This window comes from Nelusetta ayraudi, unplaced genomic scaffold, assembly GCF_046127955.1.
Source record: "Nelusetta ayraudi isolate G7.1 ecotype Tasmania unplaced genomic scaffold, CSIRO-AGI_Nayr_v1 ptg000017l, whole genome shotgun sequence".
Classification (NCBI taxonomy): domain Eukaryota; kingdom Metazoa; phylum Chordata; class Actinopteri; order Tetraodontiformes; family Monacanthidae; genus Nelusetta; species Nelusetta ayraudi.
In genome coordinates, this window is record NW_027466067.1 from 2,882,980 (window position 1) to 2,900,051 (window position 17,072).

Genomic DNA, 17,072 nt, shown 5'->3' on the forward strand with positions numbered 1-17,072 from the left:
TCACGCTGCGTGACGTCACCGCGCCGCTGACCTGTTGATAACTGCACCAAGCCACCTTTGGACGCGTTTACGTAAAGGCAACAGGTAGCCTACATCGATAGACAGTATGCGATCATTGGCGAACATGGCAGTTCAAACGCAGTACATTTGGGCTACAATAAAACCCTGCGATCAAGCCAACCAACAGGTGGACACATGGGGCACCAACTGTGTACACCAGGTATTACGGTAAAGGTGCTAACACAATGGCACAAAGAGATTGAATCGCTTTTCTCTGTGCTTGATTTCAGATGACTATTTCAGGAAAGTTCCTTGTTGTCATTTGAAAATAAGCTGTTGAAAAAAAAAGAAAAAGCTCCTCCAAGAAATGTCACTGTGGTGATACTGTACTTGATTTCATGTTAATGTTTTGGGTGAAATTCCTAGTTGTCAATCCACTTCAGAGCGGTAGTACATACACCACGCCAGGAGACCACCCACTCAATTAAAAAAAAAAAAAAAAAAACATTGAACGGGAAAGAATATTTTTTATTGCTCTTTATTATTAACACCTTGCAATTTGTCTGCAGCAATCTGCAATGTTATGGAATGAACACAAAAGGAGACAATAGCACAGAAAGCCACTGCTGTTTAGAGATGGAGAGGATGCATGTGTGGAAGATCTAATCTATATATATTTATTTATTTTTCATTCAATACTATGCCGTCTCAGCAACCTCCTTCATGTTCCCCTTTCATCACTACTCATCCTAACCACTAGGTGGAGATAAATGGCAACTTCAACAATATTTCATTTCTTTTCACAGAAAGTTCATGTATAGCACTTTTTTGTAAGATGTATAGAAAATATTTGGAGTCAGTAAATGTGACAGTGGCGGTCCTGTCACTATTCCTCCTTCTTTGATCATGTGCCCTGGCTACTTGGTCAAAGGAATAGATCCCTTTGGCCGAATGGTTAAGCACGCATGGCTGTTGGGAGTCTGGGGTTCAAAGCCTGCCTGGGCCCTCTGCGCCTTGCCACATAAACAAAATAAGCATGTTTTTATATTCAAATTGCACCCAGCAGTCATGTATCATTATGCATGAAACGGAAATACAGGCCACTGACAACCGTAGTTCGTTTTTCATGAGGCACCAGGTGGTTAGAGGGCAGGGATCACAGGCTGATTGTAGAAATGATTGTTTTATGGTCCAATACAGCAGAATACAGCAGCCAGAGAGCAGCTGTGGCCTTGAAAGCAGTCACATGGCAATTGTGAGAGAGATATATATTTACTGGTTGGACTGCATATCAATTTGAAACTTTTATGAGATGGATTAAAATCTTGAGAAAAGATATTGGTTTATCCGTTGACATGTTATTTTATTTATTTACACTTAATGCTGCTGCAGGTGCCACATCTTGTCATTATGCCAACTTTTTAGCTCTGTTAGAACACACACACACACACACACACACACACACACACACACACACACCCACACACACCCACACACACACACCCACACACAGGGAGCGAGACAGAGAAATCACATCGGATGCTGGCTGATGAACCGCCTGTAATTTCCTCTATCATGCAGCGTCTGTTAGATTTGTTGATCACTGACACAGTTACATTTATGGTTTTCCCTGTTTGCTAAACTCTCATTTCGTTGTTTAATAATTAACTACGTTGGAGGTTTGCCAATGATTATTGTGACAGGAAGTGCCCATATAACACACATCATGCAAGACTTCATCGCAGCAGCTTCATAGAATTCATTAAATATCCAGATATCCTCACTAGAAGCAACATATTTAGCCCTGTGTTTAGAGTTCTCAGTGAAAATTGCAATTTGAGCTAAAACTGATTCGGATGATTCTGATTGTTTTGACATTCCACATGTTTTAAAGAAAAGCAAGACCATCTCAGGGCTGAATGAACAGCAGCTAATCTACAAGTGCTGCAAGAGTGGCATTGCAAAGTAATGTTATGTGTGAATTCCAGAACTTTGTGTTTCAACATAATCTTTTTGACCAGCGGAACAAAAAAAGAAATAAAGAGTGGATTTTCTCATTTTCAGACAAATCCAATAGCAGAATAGAGATATATATTACTATTGTACCTCCAAAGGTCCAGTGTGTAAAATTTGGCTTGATTTATGATTTTTAAATTAGTAAAAGTTTAACATACTGCCCATAAATAGATGAATAAAACTGATTACTCGCAGTACCATAAAAATAATTTGGTTTTCCTACGCTTAGAACAGTGGCGGCGCTAAGAATATACATAGACAAGGGCACTTAGGTTAGCTGCCATCTTGTGCCGCTGTTTTTCAGGAAGCCTGTTATGAAAGGCAGCCTGTCTGATGGTGTCGAAAAAATGAGGCGGGCTTCCTTAAATACTGGGCTTCCTTTTTACACACTGGACCTTTAAAACCCATATCTTCAGAACCATCGCCCTAATGACTTTGTTGGTGGGTGGCGCTGTGATGGACATGAGGTGAAGGAGTTATTACCAGAAAGATGGTGCAGCCAATTAGATTTTTCAAAAAACCATGCCCCGCACAGCCATAGGGGAGCAGATCAGCGCAGATAATGAATTAATTCACTTAGAAATTAGGATGTTTTGTCAGACTAACAGAGTTTAATGCTGCTCATTTAGTTTCAGGCAAACCACAGTAAATCGCAGTGATGATCATTCTCATGAGTATGATTGCCTCTTCACTGCAAAATTTTGCCTTTGATATAACAAGGCTTATGCTCATTAGAGTACTGAGAAACAATGAGTTTTGACATTGAATTTCGTTAGAAAACAGTGAAGCTGCATTTCAGTTTGCATGCATTATTTTGCATCCTTTACTTCTTTAATGTAAAATACAGTTTTGCAGTCACTTTCAATGAAGTCGGAAAGAGGCTGTGTAATAGCTCTGAGGAGAGCGACAGCAGCATTGAAGTTCTAACAGAGCATCAAGAAGAAAAATACTCTTTGTATTTGACTTTTATCATACCAAACGGTTTTTTAGTCACTGGTGTCAAACGTGAGCTCTTTATGCAAAGTAGGGATTTTTCTCAAGTGAGATTTTTATTTATTTATTCATTTTTTTTTTTTTACAGAAGTGAGTCATGTAGCAATGTACAGAGCAATGTATGCATCAGAGTGTGGGGAAGCTAAACAACTCAGCAATGCTAAGGAGTTGATCCCATTGACCATCAGTGCAGAAGTGATCAGAGTTAATCATGTGCTGCATTTTCAAGCTCTCTTCCTTCTACATTTTGCTCCTTGTAATGTGCAAAATTCAGGAAACCACAAACTTGCAGGTTTCAAGCAGGTCTCCTGCTTCCTACTCAACCCTAGCAATAGTGGAGTTGTTTGTGTAAATCACTTTAACACTTGACACTGTCAGTTGACATGACCATTTAGGGTGAAAGAACAGACATCCGCTGGCTTATCTAGAAATTAAACAAAACTGGGTTTACAAAAGAGCAAAGGAATGGCATGTAGCAGGGACAGAATGATTCATTAAATGTGTGACCGGCTCTGCCCACATAGTTCAGTTCCAGCTCAGGAATAATGAGAAGATGCTGGGAATCAGTCTTTTAAATCAGACTGCGGAAAATCAACAGGAAGACATTAAGTCAATGCTTTCTGTTCAGGCACTTCCTTCACACAGTCACACATGTAACAGCCACAAGTACTTTTAATTCAAGAGCGAAAGCTTCTAAATGAGAGCAACCCTTTTATGACCAAATCCCCCCCCCCCCCCCCCCCCCCCGCACCACCTTTTTTTTTTTTAACCTCCTGTACTTTAAACATCTGGCTCTCCCCCAATCTGAATCCCACTCCACAGGTGAATATTGACATCTTAGTAATATTCCATGTGATAAACAGGTGAATGAAGGATGAATAAGTGCATGCACCACACATCTTCCTTTGTTGTCTCAGCCTTCATATCAGCCACTTGCCTCCTTAAGGAAGTCTGTTCTCTCTGTATCAAAATGGAGCTAAAACTGCTTTAGATGCAGACAATACATACTCAGTTGTTGATTGTTTCAAAGTATATGCATAGCCCTCGCAGTAAAACTCAACAACTCTCACTTCCCTCAGTCTGTGTTGAATTTATCAGCTTTTTTCTTCCCTCTTTTCTAGTTATTTTGGCCCTCGTGTAAATAACAGTTCAAGTCAACTTACTCTCACTCTGCGCACTCTACATTGCTAGCAAAGCAAAAGCAAATAGGCATCTGCATTCCATCAGTTCTTTTGTTGATTTCTTTTCTCAAATCTGTTGTCAAATCGCCAACATGTAAAACTTGCAGCCCTAATCTTGCCACACCTTCACACCTTGTCTTAGCAAATGCGACATGCGGTGCAGAGCTGGTTGACTTTATTTCACAACTTGCAATATTCAAAGCAGTACACACAATCTGACATTTTTGCTGCCGACATGTACACAACAGGATTCTGTTTCCTGACACAGCTGCAAGTTTAACATGCAGCTATTTAGAGAGCTCTCGATAGACATTCATATTCAATGACAGCAAAAACAAGGGATCTTATACCATTAGGTTGTTCGACAAACTCACAACAAATACATCATTTGTTTGTTTATAGTTTATGCCACTAATGCTACAAAACGTGGGGCTATGGAGCAAAAAAAATATATATATACAGGCACTTGCAAAAATAAAATAATACCTCATGTATCAGGCCCACAGGGGTTTAAATAAAAAAGTACAATCCATAGTCAAGCATATTTAATGGCTCGCTTGTAACAGTGCAAAGGTTGTGCAATATATCCTCCACCACCACACCTTCACAGCACTGTAGCAGACATGTGGAGCGGCAGTCACATTACACAGTAAAGACATACAACCATAGTGCAAAAACAGAGACATCAGCTTGGTGTGACGTTGAATACATACGACGATCAAACACGCAGACGACACACAATACCATCGCTATTGTTCAGTATAACAGTATTCTGAATCTGGCAGGACTCATGTAAACTTTGTATTTTGATTTGATTCTTTTCCGATCTAAGTAGGACACAAACATTTGACATTTTCTCATCAGGAGCATTCGGTGAACAGTGACGCACAGTCCCCATTACACCTGCACCTGCAGTGACTAACCATGCACTGCATATTCGTTTCCATCGGCACAAGTGCACAGTCACATTGTTTCTGTAACCTCAGAGGAACTTAAAGTTTTATTTTTTCTGGTCCCATGGGGACATGGAGAGGCTTCAACAGGCCTATCAGCCGGCTGAGGATGAACTTGCATAAATAAACACGAAAACTGGTTGATGGTTTGCAGAGCCAGATTAAGGTTGAAGTTGCTTTGCGATGCAGAGATGTAAATGCTCATTTGTGAGAGTCACGAAAAAAAACCCGCCTGAACAGCCTTTTTCGAAAAAAAAAAGAAAAAAAAAAGAAAAGGGGGGTGGGGGGTAGACCTGCATGCGTACGGACAGAAAAGTGCAGCGTTAGCAGGGGAAGGCCACAGAAGGTCGCAGACGTCTCCACTGAAGATCATCAGATTTGGCGGAAGATCTTCGCACGCTGAAAAGAATCTCGGAAACTGCGGTCAACGTCGTCCACATCGCGCATCGTTAACTTGCTAAATTGTCACTGTTGAGTACTTTGTTCCCGGAAATGTCGCGCTCCAGCGATCGGGCGCTTAAAAAAAAACAAAAAAACGGCGCGCTCAGTCAGCACGAGTTATCGTGCGTCTCGGGCAGCGACACCTCTTCGTCCATCGTCTTGCGATACAGCACGGTGTTTCTCAGGCCCGACGCGGACAGCCGGGCCCGCTGGCCCAGCCGATGCAGCCTGGAGAGGAAATCGTCGTTGCCGACGATGTAAATGAGCGGGTTGAGCACGCTGTTGAGGCACGCCAGACACCTGCCCACCTGGTGCGCCACGTAGACGTCGGCGAAGCTGGCGCGACACACGCCGTCCAGCTTGAGCATCCTGGTGCGCAGGTTGACGATGCGCAGCACGTGGTAGGGCACGAAGCACACGGAGAAGAGGATGACGAGGGTGGCCACCAGCGTCAGGCAGCGGTGCCTCAGCACCGGGTTGACGTTGGCCTTGGTGGCCAGCACCACCAGCACGTGGCCGTAACACACCAGGATGACGACGAGCGGCACGACGAAGCCCGTGACGGTCCAGGCGATGCTGTAGGGCAGGTAGCGGGCGACGAACTTGTCCGAGGTGGTGTCGAAGCACGACTCTTCCTTGCCCGCCCCCGGGTCGTTCTTGTCGAAGAACATGTCGGGCAGGATCTCCACGAAGACCAGCAGCCACACCAGGGCGCTCAGGGCCAGCGAGTGGCAGCTGGTGATCTTGCCCATCGCCCACATAGGGTGCACGATGCCGAAGTACCTGTAGAGGCTTATGCAGGTGAGGAAGCCGATGCTGCAGTACAGGTTGAGGTTGAAGCAGAAGCGCGTCACCTTGCAGAAGAACACGCCGAAGCGCCAGCGGCTGGACGCTATGTAGTAGTCCACCAGGAAGGGCAGCGTGAAGAGGTAGAGCAGGTCGGCCACGCCCAGGTTAAACATGAAGATGTTGATGTTTCCGATGTTGTTCCAGCTGTGGCACACGCTCCTCAGCCCCCACAGGTTGGAAAGCATGCCCACGATGAACACGGTGGCGAAGACCGAAGGCAGGACGGTGTGCGTAAAGCTCACGTCGATAGTACTCACGCAGGTGGCGTTCGAGTTCGACGCATTGACAGACATCGTTTCGATTATTGTTCCTTCAAAATGAAAGCTGATTTTTCGATCAAGTCGGTCAGCCAGCCAGTCAGTCAGTCAGCCAGCCAGCCAGTCAGTCAGTTAGGCTCCGGGAGAAACATCTCCACGGCGGTGCAAGCAGTTGTGCGTACGTGCAAAGCAAAAGCGACTTGAGGATCCAGATAACGCCGCCCACTGGGCTGCGATCAGTCGACACATGCTGGGAAAGTCATATCAAGGCTGAAACGAAAGTCCACGTAAAAAAAAAAAAAAAAAAAAAGTACCAAGGGAAACAACGCTTTGCTTTCTTATTATTCACCCGCGAGGGGTTTTATTCATACGGGCAGCTCAAATGTCACAAGTCAATGAATCACTACAATCACTAAATTCCCTACGTGCGTAAACACCCACACCTTCCCACGTCTAAGAAGCAGACAATTCTTATGTAATCGCTTCTTAAAACTCAAGTGGCCTGTATAAACATTCCAACCAAACGCGTTCTTGTGACCGACAGGCTGCACCGATTTACACTAACCCTCTGCACAATGAAAGGAGGTTTGAGCGGGGTTTTTTTTTTTTTTTTTTTTTTAAAAGGAAACGTGCAAGCCAGGACGTGGAAAGTGAAGCAGCGCAGGTAAACCGCGGTCGTGTCGAAGCGCGCAAAAGACACGAGTGAATTTCAGCGTACAGCCAGTCACCTGATGATCGGAGCACGGGTGACGAGCTTAATTTGGCCGAGAACCACATTGTTTGTTTCAACTGCCCTCAAAGGGTTTTTCAACTGCGAGTCTGTGTAAGTGCAGTCACTCTTTCACACGTTGTCAGTCACCTCAAGAGAGTTTGAGGTATCCTGAATTACCTTTTGATCAACTTACCCATGCGGAGGAGTGAAAACACAAGTAAGCATGCAGTTCTGTTACTTTGACACTTTGACGTGGAAAGCAACAAAGTACAAAATGCTGTACTTGTGCTCAAGTAGATTTTTCAGTATTTCATTTTCTGACCACTTTTTACTTTTACTTTAATACGAAAATATCTGTACTTTGTACTTCTCACATTAGAAATGTTTGTTACTTTTGTGTTTAAAATAGCTCAAAAGACACACATTTCTTAAAAAGTAATTAACTTATTACAGTAGTTGTAGCTTGTAGTAGAGCTATCAACATTTTGGCTAATTATTAACGAATGCAGTGTTTAACTAACTGCAAAAAAAAAAACAACAAACATACACTTTTACCTTTTACCAAAGTACGTCTCAAAACCTGTAATTTCTTACTTTTACTAAAGTTAAAGTTGAAGCAGTTCTTGTACTTTTACCAGAGTAGTTGTTCTTTAACTCATATTCATACTTTTACTTAATCACAGAATGTGAATACTTTTGCCACCTGTGATGTGACATAAATCCTTTTAGTTAAACAAGCAAAGAAATGCAAGTCATTGCATTGATCAAATAGAAGATGTTTCAAGTGAATAAGAAAGGCAAAAAAAAAAAAAAAAAAAAAAAAAATCCTCTTGTACACGATTTGACATTTCTGATTCATAAATTTTTTGGAAACCGTATAAGAGCGTGTAAAGACCTCAGCCATTCAACTTGGCAGGCCAGGTCTGACACAGAAATCTTAGTGGGACACTTTTAGGTTTTCATATTCCTCGCAACTCGGAGAGTTCCGAGGAAAATAATCCCGTGAGGGCTCAAATCAAATCAAGCGTGATTTCGACGAGGGGGAGTCATCATTCCGGGATTTGTTTGATCATTCTGAGGCTGCTGCTTCCTATTTTGAGGATGAGTAAAATGTTTTCTTTGTCATCACAAACTGAAAAGAACACGCCGCTCAGCTTCTGCCCTAGGTTTCTTCCCACAGGGGAGTTTTTCCCAGGCACTGTCGCATCTTGCTTGCTCCGGGGGCCCGGTTGGTTCTCGCTGATTGTATAAAGTGCTTTGAGACGCCTTTGGTTGTTATTTAGCGCTGTACAAATAAAGTTTTATTATTATTATTATTATTAGAAGTCAATAAGAAAGGCAAAAAAAATAAAAATCCTCTTGTACACGATTTGACATTTCTGGGTAAATACCTTGATTCATATATATTTTGGAAACCGTATAAGAGCGTGTTAAGACCTCAACCATTCAACTTGGCAGGCCAGGTCTGACACAGAAATCTTAGTGGAACACTTTTAGGTTTTCAGTTTCCTGCAAAGGCTGTGCATAAACTAGGTTAGGCACGTGTGCGTTTCTCATGTCGAGCAATGAACAATAACATGAGAATTAAAGATCAAAGAGAGGGTGAGTCTTTATTTCCAAATGGATACAGAACATGTCATGCTTCCAAATTGTGCTTGCATAGCTACAAGACCACATGTGTACACAGCTCTCTACAGCCGGTTGATTTTGCAACGCTATATAAATTTGGATCATTTCCTTCAGACAGGACCTGCCTGTCACCTGCAGCGGCAAACGTTCCTCAATACCTGGCCGAGGACGGCGGGGACGTGAGCGGAGGGGTGCGGCAGGATGCGGGGCTGCAGGAGCACGACTCGATCACCATCACCTGATGCAGGATGAGTCGACCACGGGGGCAGCGGAACACCACCGGCGCCGTCCCAGTGTGGGAGGGGCTGCAGCAGAATCTGTCCGGACAGGCCAGGGCGCAGAACCTGGGCCGGAAGGCTCTGGTGCTCCAGCAGCCCTGGTGTTCCAGCAGCACGGACTGAGGTGAGGTGTAGCTGCTCTCACACACCCCTGAGCCCTGGGGAACACAAGACGACAGGAGTAATGACCGACAGGCTGCACCGATTGCAGACAACAATGTCTGCATCTCTGTAGGTTTTGACACATAAATCTCCCTTTATAGCCACGGAACAATGAATTTAGCCACTAATAACAAGGCTACTGGCTGCAGAGACAGCAGGGGTGCGTTTAATGAAAATGAGCATTTTGTGATGTAAGTACACTCTTCATTTTTAATGGTTGACTTCAAAGAAAAATAACTGAAGCATCATTTAACTTGACTGATTTGTCACTTGGCCAGTCACAATCTCGCTGTTGTTCCAACTAAGTTGTTGTGGTGGCTGGGAAATCTTCTTCTGCTCGATTTATTTCTTGTGGAGGATGCACCTGGGAGAGTTCTGTGGAAAATAATCCAGTGAGGGCTTAAATTAAGCGTGATTTCGACGAGAGGGAGTCATCATTCCGGGCTTTGTTTAGACTTGTTGTTTAGACTGCTGCTTTCCTATTTTGAGGATGAGTAAAATGTTTTCTTTGTCATCACAAATGGAAAAGAACACCCATGCTTTTATACGGGCAAGACTTGATTACTGTAACACATTTGATGCCGGTGTTTCCCAGTTTGACCCCAGCCAAGAGATTTGATCTCTTCATTAGCAAAGCAGGGCGTTAAAGTTATCAAACCAACTTCTGTTGGAAATCCCAGTGTCAAAGTGCTAATGACTGGACCGTTTCTGTTGCACCCACCTCTAATTCTCAGAATAGAACTGGTGTATAGTCAGTTTTGTAGTGAAATGCTCTTCTTATAACTCTGTTACAAGTTATTTTAAATTAATTTAAATTAACCTGTGGTGGGTTTATATAGATCTTTACATCTGTTTTCTAGAGCTATATAAACACATGTTGGTCAGTTGGCTGGTTTTGTTGTTCAAACTGTTGCCACAGGACAAACTCTGCCATTGCAATGAAACAGAAACTGATGGGCAGCGTTGGCGAGTAATCTATTACTAAGTAATCCACTACTGTAATTAAACAACTTTTTTAGTAACAGAGTAATGTAACGGGTTCACTGTGGCAAAAATGGTAATTATATCATAATTACTTTATCCAGTAACAATTCCATTATTTTACTGATATATTTTGCTAAAATGTTTTATTATCCACAAAATGTCTGAAATTTAGAAAAACAACCGAAAACAATGATGAAGATGATGCAAAACAGCAGGAAACAAGGTGTTCTCAACTGTTACTTTATCTTTTTTAAACTAAAGTAATTAGTAATTGATTACTTATGAAACAAGGTAATTAAATAAGTAATTATATTACTTTTTAAGGAGTACTCGCAAACAACAGATTCTTGATTGCAACTAAAACGTGTCGACTGTGCACCGACCAGCTGCAGCCTCCAGAGTCCCGGCGCCAGAGCCCTGCACGGCCTGACTTGGCACAGCCTGGTCTCAGTCTGCAGGCGACAGGCCCGGTTTCTGTTAGTGGAGCGGGTGGAGACACCTGGGCCACAGCTGCGGGAGCAGGGGCTCCAGTCCGAGGCCCAGTCGATGCAGTAGGAGCGGGCACCACTGGACGGCGGGCCGGACGGGCTGCCCAAAAGGTCCTGACGCAGATGCTCAGCTGGAGAGAAGTGCAGTGGAGGAGAAAAATATTGGCTGTGTGCACGAAGCTGAAAGTTGTTTGAAGTGAGGAGCTTTGATGAGAGCTTACATGGCAGAGAATTTACCGCAAACACTGTGTGACATGTTGTAAACAACGGCTCGGGTCAGGCGCGATTGTGTCTAATAATAGAGCTCGCAGATGTCTCACACATATCTAAACCCTTTGACACTTCCCTGGTATTGAACTGTTTACCTTTCAGAAGCCTTGGCGAGCAACCCAGCACTCTGTGCACTGCTGTTTCCTGGTAGAAACAAGTAAAATTCTGAACTAACTAAAGTAAGAAGGAGGCAGCTGCACCTTTGTTGGAAAATATACCTTAGAATTTTAGAGGTGACGTTCCTTCAATGTAATATTTAATATTTGAAGCGTATACGTTTCACATCAACATCTCAGAAACAGCTCCTTCCAGTGTGAGGAAAGAGAGAGAGAGAAAACTTGTTATGCGCAAATGTTATTTGTTTTCATTTTTTTGTTTTCTGTTTCTTTAATTTGTTTGACTTTAGTTAGATTTTTCCCCCTCTTCCCTATAAATAGGGGGATGGTGGGAATGTACCAGGAACTGCTGCTCCTGTGTGGGCTGGCTTAGTTCCCGTATTTCTGTCTCAATCAACTGGCTCCACCAGCTCCTTTTGTTTTACGTTGTTTTTTTGAGTCTGAATTAATGTTTTCCTTCCAGATAATCATCAGCACTGCAGTTCTTTTCCACAGCACTCTATGTTTTTGTCCTCCTTTAAGATGCAGTGATAATGACAGAGGCGACTGGCCCTGAAACATTCTCAGCTATCAAAAGTGATTTAGAGGGGAACTTTTTAAAGATAAATCTGCAAGATTTAATATGATCCAGTTGGCCTTCATGGTTTCCCTTAAAAGGGTCCTAAAAGAAAACTGACCATTTGAATGCTTTGTCTCTATGTTTGGTGTTTCTCTGCTGTCCTGATGTTCACATAAAGCTCTACTGACGTGTTTTTGTTATAGACTGTAAATGGACCGAGGGATCAACATGTGACCGCATGCAGTTGGAAGCCATCACCTGCCGATGGATACGGGGAAATGCTGTTGTCCGGGCTGTCACACAGCCACTCCTTGCAGCATCGCCCGGGCAACCTCACCAGCTGAGGGTTGCCGCAGTCCTCGGCGGGATTCTGCAGGTCGTCGCTGCACAGCGGTACGCAGGTCAGCCCTCCGCCGAGGCAGCGGCACAGCTGGGCGCAGGAGGGCTGGAACAGCTGGCCTTCCTCCAGCCTCCTGCCCTCCACCTCGCAGCCCAGCTCGTTCTGGCCTGCGCACAGGAACAAGTGAGAGCACAGTGAGAGCACAGTGAGAGCAAAGACCTAATTGTTGGATGTCGTGGGCTGATGAGATGGGACGAGGGACTGCAAAAGATTTACATTTCACAGACATGTAGCAGAAGTTAGTGGCAGTAAAAAAGATATACTGTTTATATATATATATATGTACATATATTGTACATATATATATGTACAATTATATAAATTTAAAAATTATTCAAAATAGCCACCTCTCATAAAAGCATATTTAGTTATTTATCGGGTTTTTCTTTGCTGCATGATTACTTTTATCTTGCCCAAATATTTGATGTCTTCAGTATCTATTTGCAGTGTAGAAAGTTGTAAAGATAAAAAAAAAAAAATTGCTTGAGAAGGTGTGTCCAAACTTTTGACTGATAATGTATGTATACATGTAGTTAAGCAAAATGTCAAAAGAGTTTATCATTACTTATGAAATTCAGGAAACCTGAATGTGTGACAGATTTTTTTGTTTTCTAAATGGAAAGAGGTCTTTTTTTGTAAAGTGAATTTCATATTTGGGCCAGTATTTATATCTAACGAGAGAGATTTTTCAACAGTCAATTCTTCTTCAGTTTCTTCCAGACGTGCACACCAGTTTCTGATATTTGTTGGTGCCTTATAATTGCATGATCTGAATCTTGGGATTTAAAAAAAAAAAAAAAATTGAAGAGGCAGCGTCTGATGCGTCCATTATGTAGTGCACTTCCTGTCACATCAACAGTTACTGAACACCCACAAATAAAAAACAGGGAACAGATTTTCTTTTGTCTGCAATTAATTTCATCATGTTGCAGCAGCCATATTATAAATGCTTTACAACTGAATATGTGTGGTGTGAAAGATGGTGTGTTTGGCCGGTGTCTCTTTAACCTAAGCGAGCGTGTTTTCAACTTGATGAGTTGTGTGATGCGTTCACACCGACACACAGTCCCGGTCCTCCAGGGAAGCTGGCGCTGTAGTCGCACTGCAGCCCTCGCTGGGTGTCGCAGGGCAGGCGCCAGCTGCAGGCCTCGCCCTCCTGCCGGGCACACGCCTGGCAGCACCCGCAGGTGTGGGGCACTAGCGGAACCGCGACGGGGCAGGGCGGCGTGTCGGGAGGACACCGACATGGTCCTCTGCACAGCTGGCTGCACGCCTGAGTGAGAGCGATAAGAGTGATTGTGAGCTGAGTTGTCAGAGAGTGTGCTGTGTGTGAGTGGGTGTGTCCGTGTGTCTGTGTGGAGTGTGCTGTGTCTAATTGCGGGATCAGCATCACCTGGAGAGCGCTGGGAGTATAAAAGGAGGCAGAGGATCTGCAACTCACTCTGTCTCCTCTGTCTCCAACTCGGCCACAGCCACAGCTTGACCAGCCAGCAGTGTTTTTGCCTAATGTGCTCTGTTTTGGTGTTCAGCATTTAGTTTGTTCTTATGAATGCCCAGTGGTGAGCTGTTAAGTTGACTTTTGGACTTTTATTTGTTATTAGTAGCCGTCCTTGTAAGTGAAGGATTGTTTTGCTTTCATTAACGTATTTACATCGTTCTTGGTTTTTGCCAGAATCGCCTTGTGTTGTTTTAGCCTTATTAAAAATATACTTTATTTGTATATACCTGCCATGCTCTATTCTTTCTATAACCCGTTTTAAATTCACGATGTTAGTCCTGGTTACCCCTAGCCAGTCCAGGACGTAAGACAGGAAAGCAAAACCTTCATCACTGTGGAGAGTTTGTAGAAGAACTACTTTCAGTCGGAGTTACCATGAAACCTGGAAAGAAGTCCCGCAAGGCTTCTCTGAAATCACAAATTGTCCTGGCAGTTTACACAATAGAACTGCTGTCTTTCGACCGGGAGAAAATAGTCAACAAAAGCAACACGGCTATTTTTGTTGAACTGTTTCCACTACAGCGGACCACAGTTCTGTCACTGCAGCTTCAGAGGTTGCGGCAAAGCAGGCAAATCGCTTGTTTGATAAGCATGAGCTTGGCTTGTATTTGCATGCATAAGTGAATATACTGTTCTGTGAAATGCACAGGAAGAGGTCCATGAAGGGGCGTATATGTAGAGCGAGGAAAAAAAAAACATGCAGAAGGTTTCGATGATAACAAGAGAACAACGGAAAAATGGCCCAAACTGGGGATTCGCTATGTTAATGGCACATATTTATTTTGCCAGCCCTGATACTTTACTTTCAGATATTTCAAATGAACGTACCTAACGTATTTTTTTTAGAACCAAAACTGCATATGTCTTATATCCTTTTGTAAAATGTATTCAAAATGCCTGTAAATCAACATATATATATACACACACACACATATGTATATATATATATATACGTATATATATATATATTTACACACATAGTATGTACATATATACATATCTGTGTGTGTATATATATCTACACACAAAGATATATATATATAGATCTCTCTCTCTCTCTCTCTCTCAAATATATATATATATATTGTCATAACCTTCATTACGGTTGACAGTTCTGAGGAATGTCCAGTGACATGGTTGTAGCTGCTGGTGATTCCCTCCGAGACATCTCGTGAATGATGAATCATATATGTCACTGGGGAATCCCCATACGCCGTCTCATTTCGGCAAAATGCGTCAGAGGCTGACCATGGAAGATGCGATCATCTCACCTGAGTGACGATGCCCAGTAGCAAGGACCAAAGAAGCCGTCCGTCTCCTTTCATTGCCTCAGTCTCTGGTACCTCTTTCCCACCCTCAGGCTTCCACCTCTTGCCTTAAAAGTCATTGTCACACCCCCCTTTCACTCGTATAGTCTAAAGTTGTCATGTCACGGGCAGCAGGCGTCAATATAAACAGTTAACTGAATGGAGAGAGAGAGAGAGGGAGAGAGAGAGAGAGAGAGAGAGAGAGACAGACATCTGGGCCGTCTCCACATTCCTACTGTAAATCTTCTGCCCTGCTACTGCAGACAGATACAGGCCTCTGTCTTCTGAGAATGTTGTCTCGCTGCTTCTGACACATTTTTTCACTAGTGCAGTGCACCTGAAGACACTTTCACTTCTGCTCTAAGGTACTCTAGCAGCTATGACATTCAGCCGTGCAGCAGGAAGTTCCCAACCGCAATACCACTCCCCGAGGAACCCTGTTTCTTTTTGCTCTTGATATCCGATCCAATCGACACACACACACACACACACATATATATGTGTATATATACATATATATATATATATATATATATACATACATATATATATATATATATACATATATATATATATATACACATATATATATATATATATATATATATACATATATATATATATACATACATATATATATATATACATATATATATATATATATATATATATACATATATATATATATATATATATATATGTATATATATATATATATATACATATATATATATATACATATATACATATATATATATATATACATATATACATATATATATATATACATATATACATATACATATATACATATATACATATATATATATATACATATACATATACATATATATATATATACATATATACATATACATATATACATATATACATATATATATATATATACATATACATATATATATATATACATATACATATACATATATATATATATACATATATACATATACATATATACATATATACATATATATACATATATACATATACATATATATATATATACATATATACATATATATATATATACATATATACATATATATATATATATATATATATATATATATATATATATATATATATACATATAAAAACACATTGCGGATGAGATTGTATGACATGGACCGCAGGGGGTGAGCCGCAACTGACTGTATTATTGGTGGTCAGAACACAGAACAACACAAGTCTGTTTGGGGACACCCCTGGAATAAAACCAACTCAAGTTTTTTTGCTTTGGTTTTTTGTCTGTATTGGCTCCAAGCAGCATAATTATTTGAAGCATATGATAATAATAATAATAATGATAATAATAATAATAATAATAATAATAATAATAATAATAATAATAATAATAATAATAATAATGATGCTTTCTAATGATGTCACCAAGAGGTGACATGTAGATGTTAAAAAGGAGTGGCCGAAGTACAGACCCTTGAGGGACACCATGACTAACCCTCCTACATTCTGATGAATGATTATGAACACAAACAAACTGAAAACGGTCAGACAAGTAAGATCCAAACCAGTTTAAGGCTTGATCTTTGATGCCAATAGCATCTTCTAATCTCCTAAGAAGAATGATGTGGTCGACTGTATCAAATGCTGCACTGAGGTCTAGGAGGACAAGAACAGAGAGAAGACCTCTGTCAGATGCACACAAGAGATCATCACTCACTTTAAGCAGTGAGGTTTCAGTGCTGTGACCAACTCTGAAGCCTGACTGAAATGACTCAAGCAGATTGTTGTCATTTAAGAAGTCAATAAGCTGCCTGGCAACAACTTTTTCTAAGATCTTAGAGAGAAACGGAAGGTTCGAGATTGGCCTATAATTTGAAAGGGCACTCGAGTCCAAGTTGAGTTTTTTAATCAGAGGCTTGATTACAGCCACCTTGAAAGCTTGAGGGACAAAACCTGTTGATAGAGAATGATTGATTATTCTAAGAATGACA

At 41.7% G+C, this 17,072-nt stretch overlaps 2 protein-coding genes across 2 annotated transcripts; both read right to left on the bottom strand.

Annotated features, from left to right (window-relative positions):
• Nucleotides 1–4,348: 4,348 nt before the first annotated feature.
• LOC142887240 (P2Y purinoceptor 1-like) lies at nucleotides 4,349–7,269 on the bottom strand. Its single transcript, XM_076024722.1, has one exon. The coding sequence runs from the start codon at nucleotides 6,724–6,726 to the stop codon at nucleotides 5,692–5,694; it is 1,035 nt and encodes a 344-aa protein (XP_075880837.1). The 5' UTR covers nucleotides 6,727–7,269; the 3' UTR covers nucleotides 4,349–5,691.
• A 1,906-nt stretch (nucleotides 7,270–9,175) lies between these two features.
• On the bottom strand, nucleotides 9,176–15,394 carry LOC142887237 (CCN family member 5-like). Its single transcript, XM_076024721.1, has 5 exons — nucleotides 15,058–15,394; nucleotides 13,345–13,561; nucleotides 12,147–12,395; nucleotides 10,839–11,074; nucleotides 9,176–9,467 (listed from the first exon to the last, which is right to left on the bottom strand). Exons 1-5 carry the CDS (start codon nucleotides 15,109–15,111, stop codon nucleotides 9,183–9,185), a joined length of 1,041 nt encoding a protein of 346 aa, XP_075880836.1. The 5' UTR covers nucleotides 15,112–15,394; the 3' UTR covers nucleotides 9,176–9,182.
• Between the last annotated feature and the right edge of the window lie 1,678 nt (nucleotides 15,395–17,072).

Excerpts from the sequence above, each read along its gene's own strand:
- LOC142887240 (XM_076024722.1), bottom strand. The coding sequence starts at position 6,726 with ATGTCTGTCAATGCGTCGAACTCGAACGCCACCTGCGTGAGTACTATC.
- LOC142887237 (XM_076024721.1), bottom strand. The coding sequence starts at position 15,111 with ATGAAAGGAGACGGACGGCTTCTTTGGTCCTTGCTACTGGGCATCGTC. Across the intron at positions 12,396-13,344 it reads AGGACCGGGACTGTGTGTCG|GCCAGAACGAGCTGGGCTGC; the intron begins GTGTGAACGCAT and ends TCCTGTGCGCAG. Across the intron at positions 11,075-12,146 it reads TTCCCCGTATCCATCGGCAG|CTGAGCATCTGCGTCAGGAC; the intron begins GTGATGGCTTCC and ends ACTTCTCTCCAG.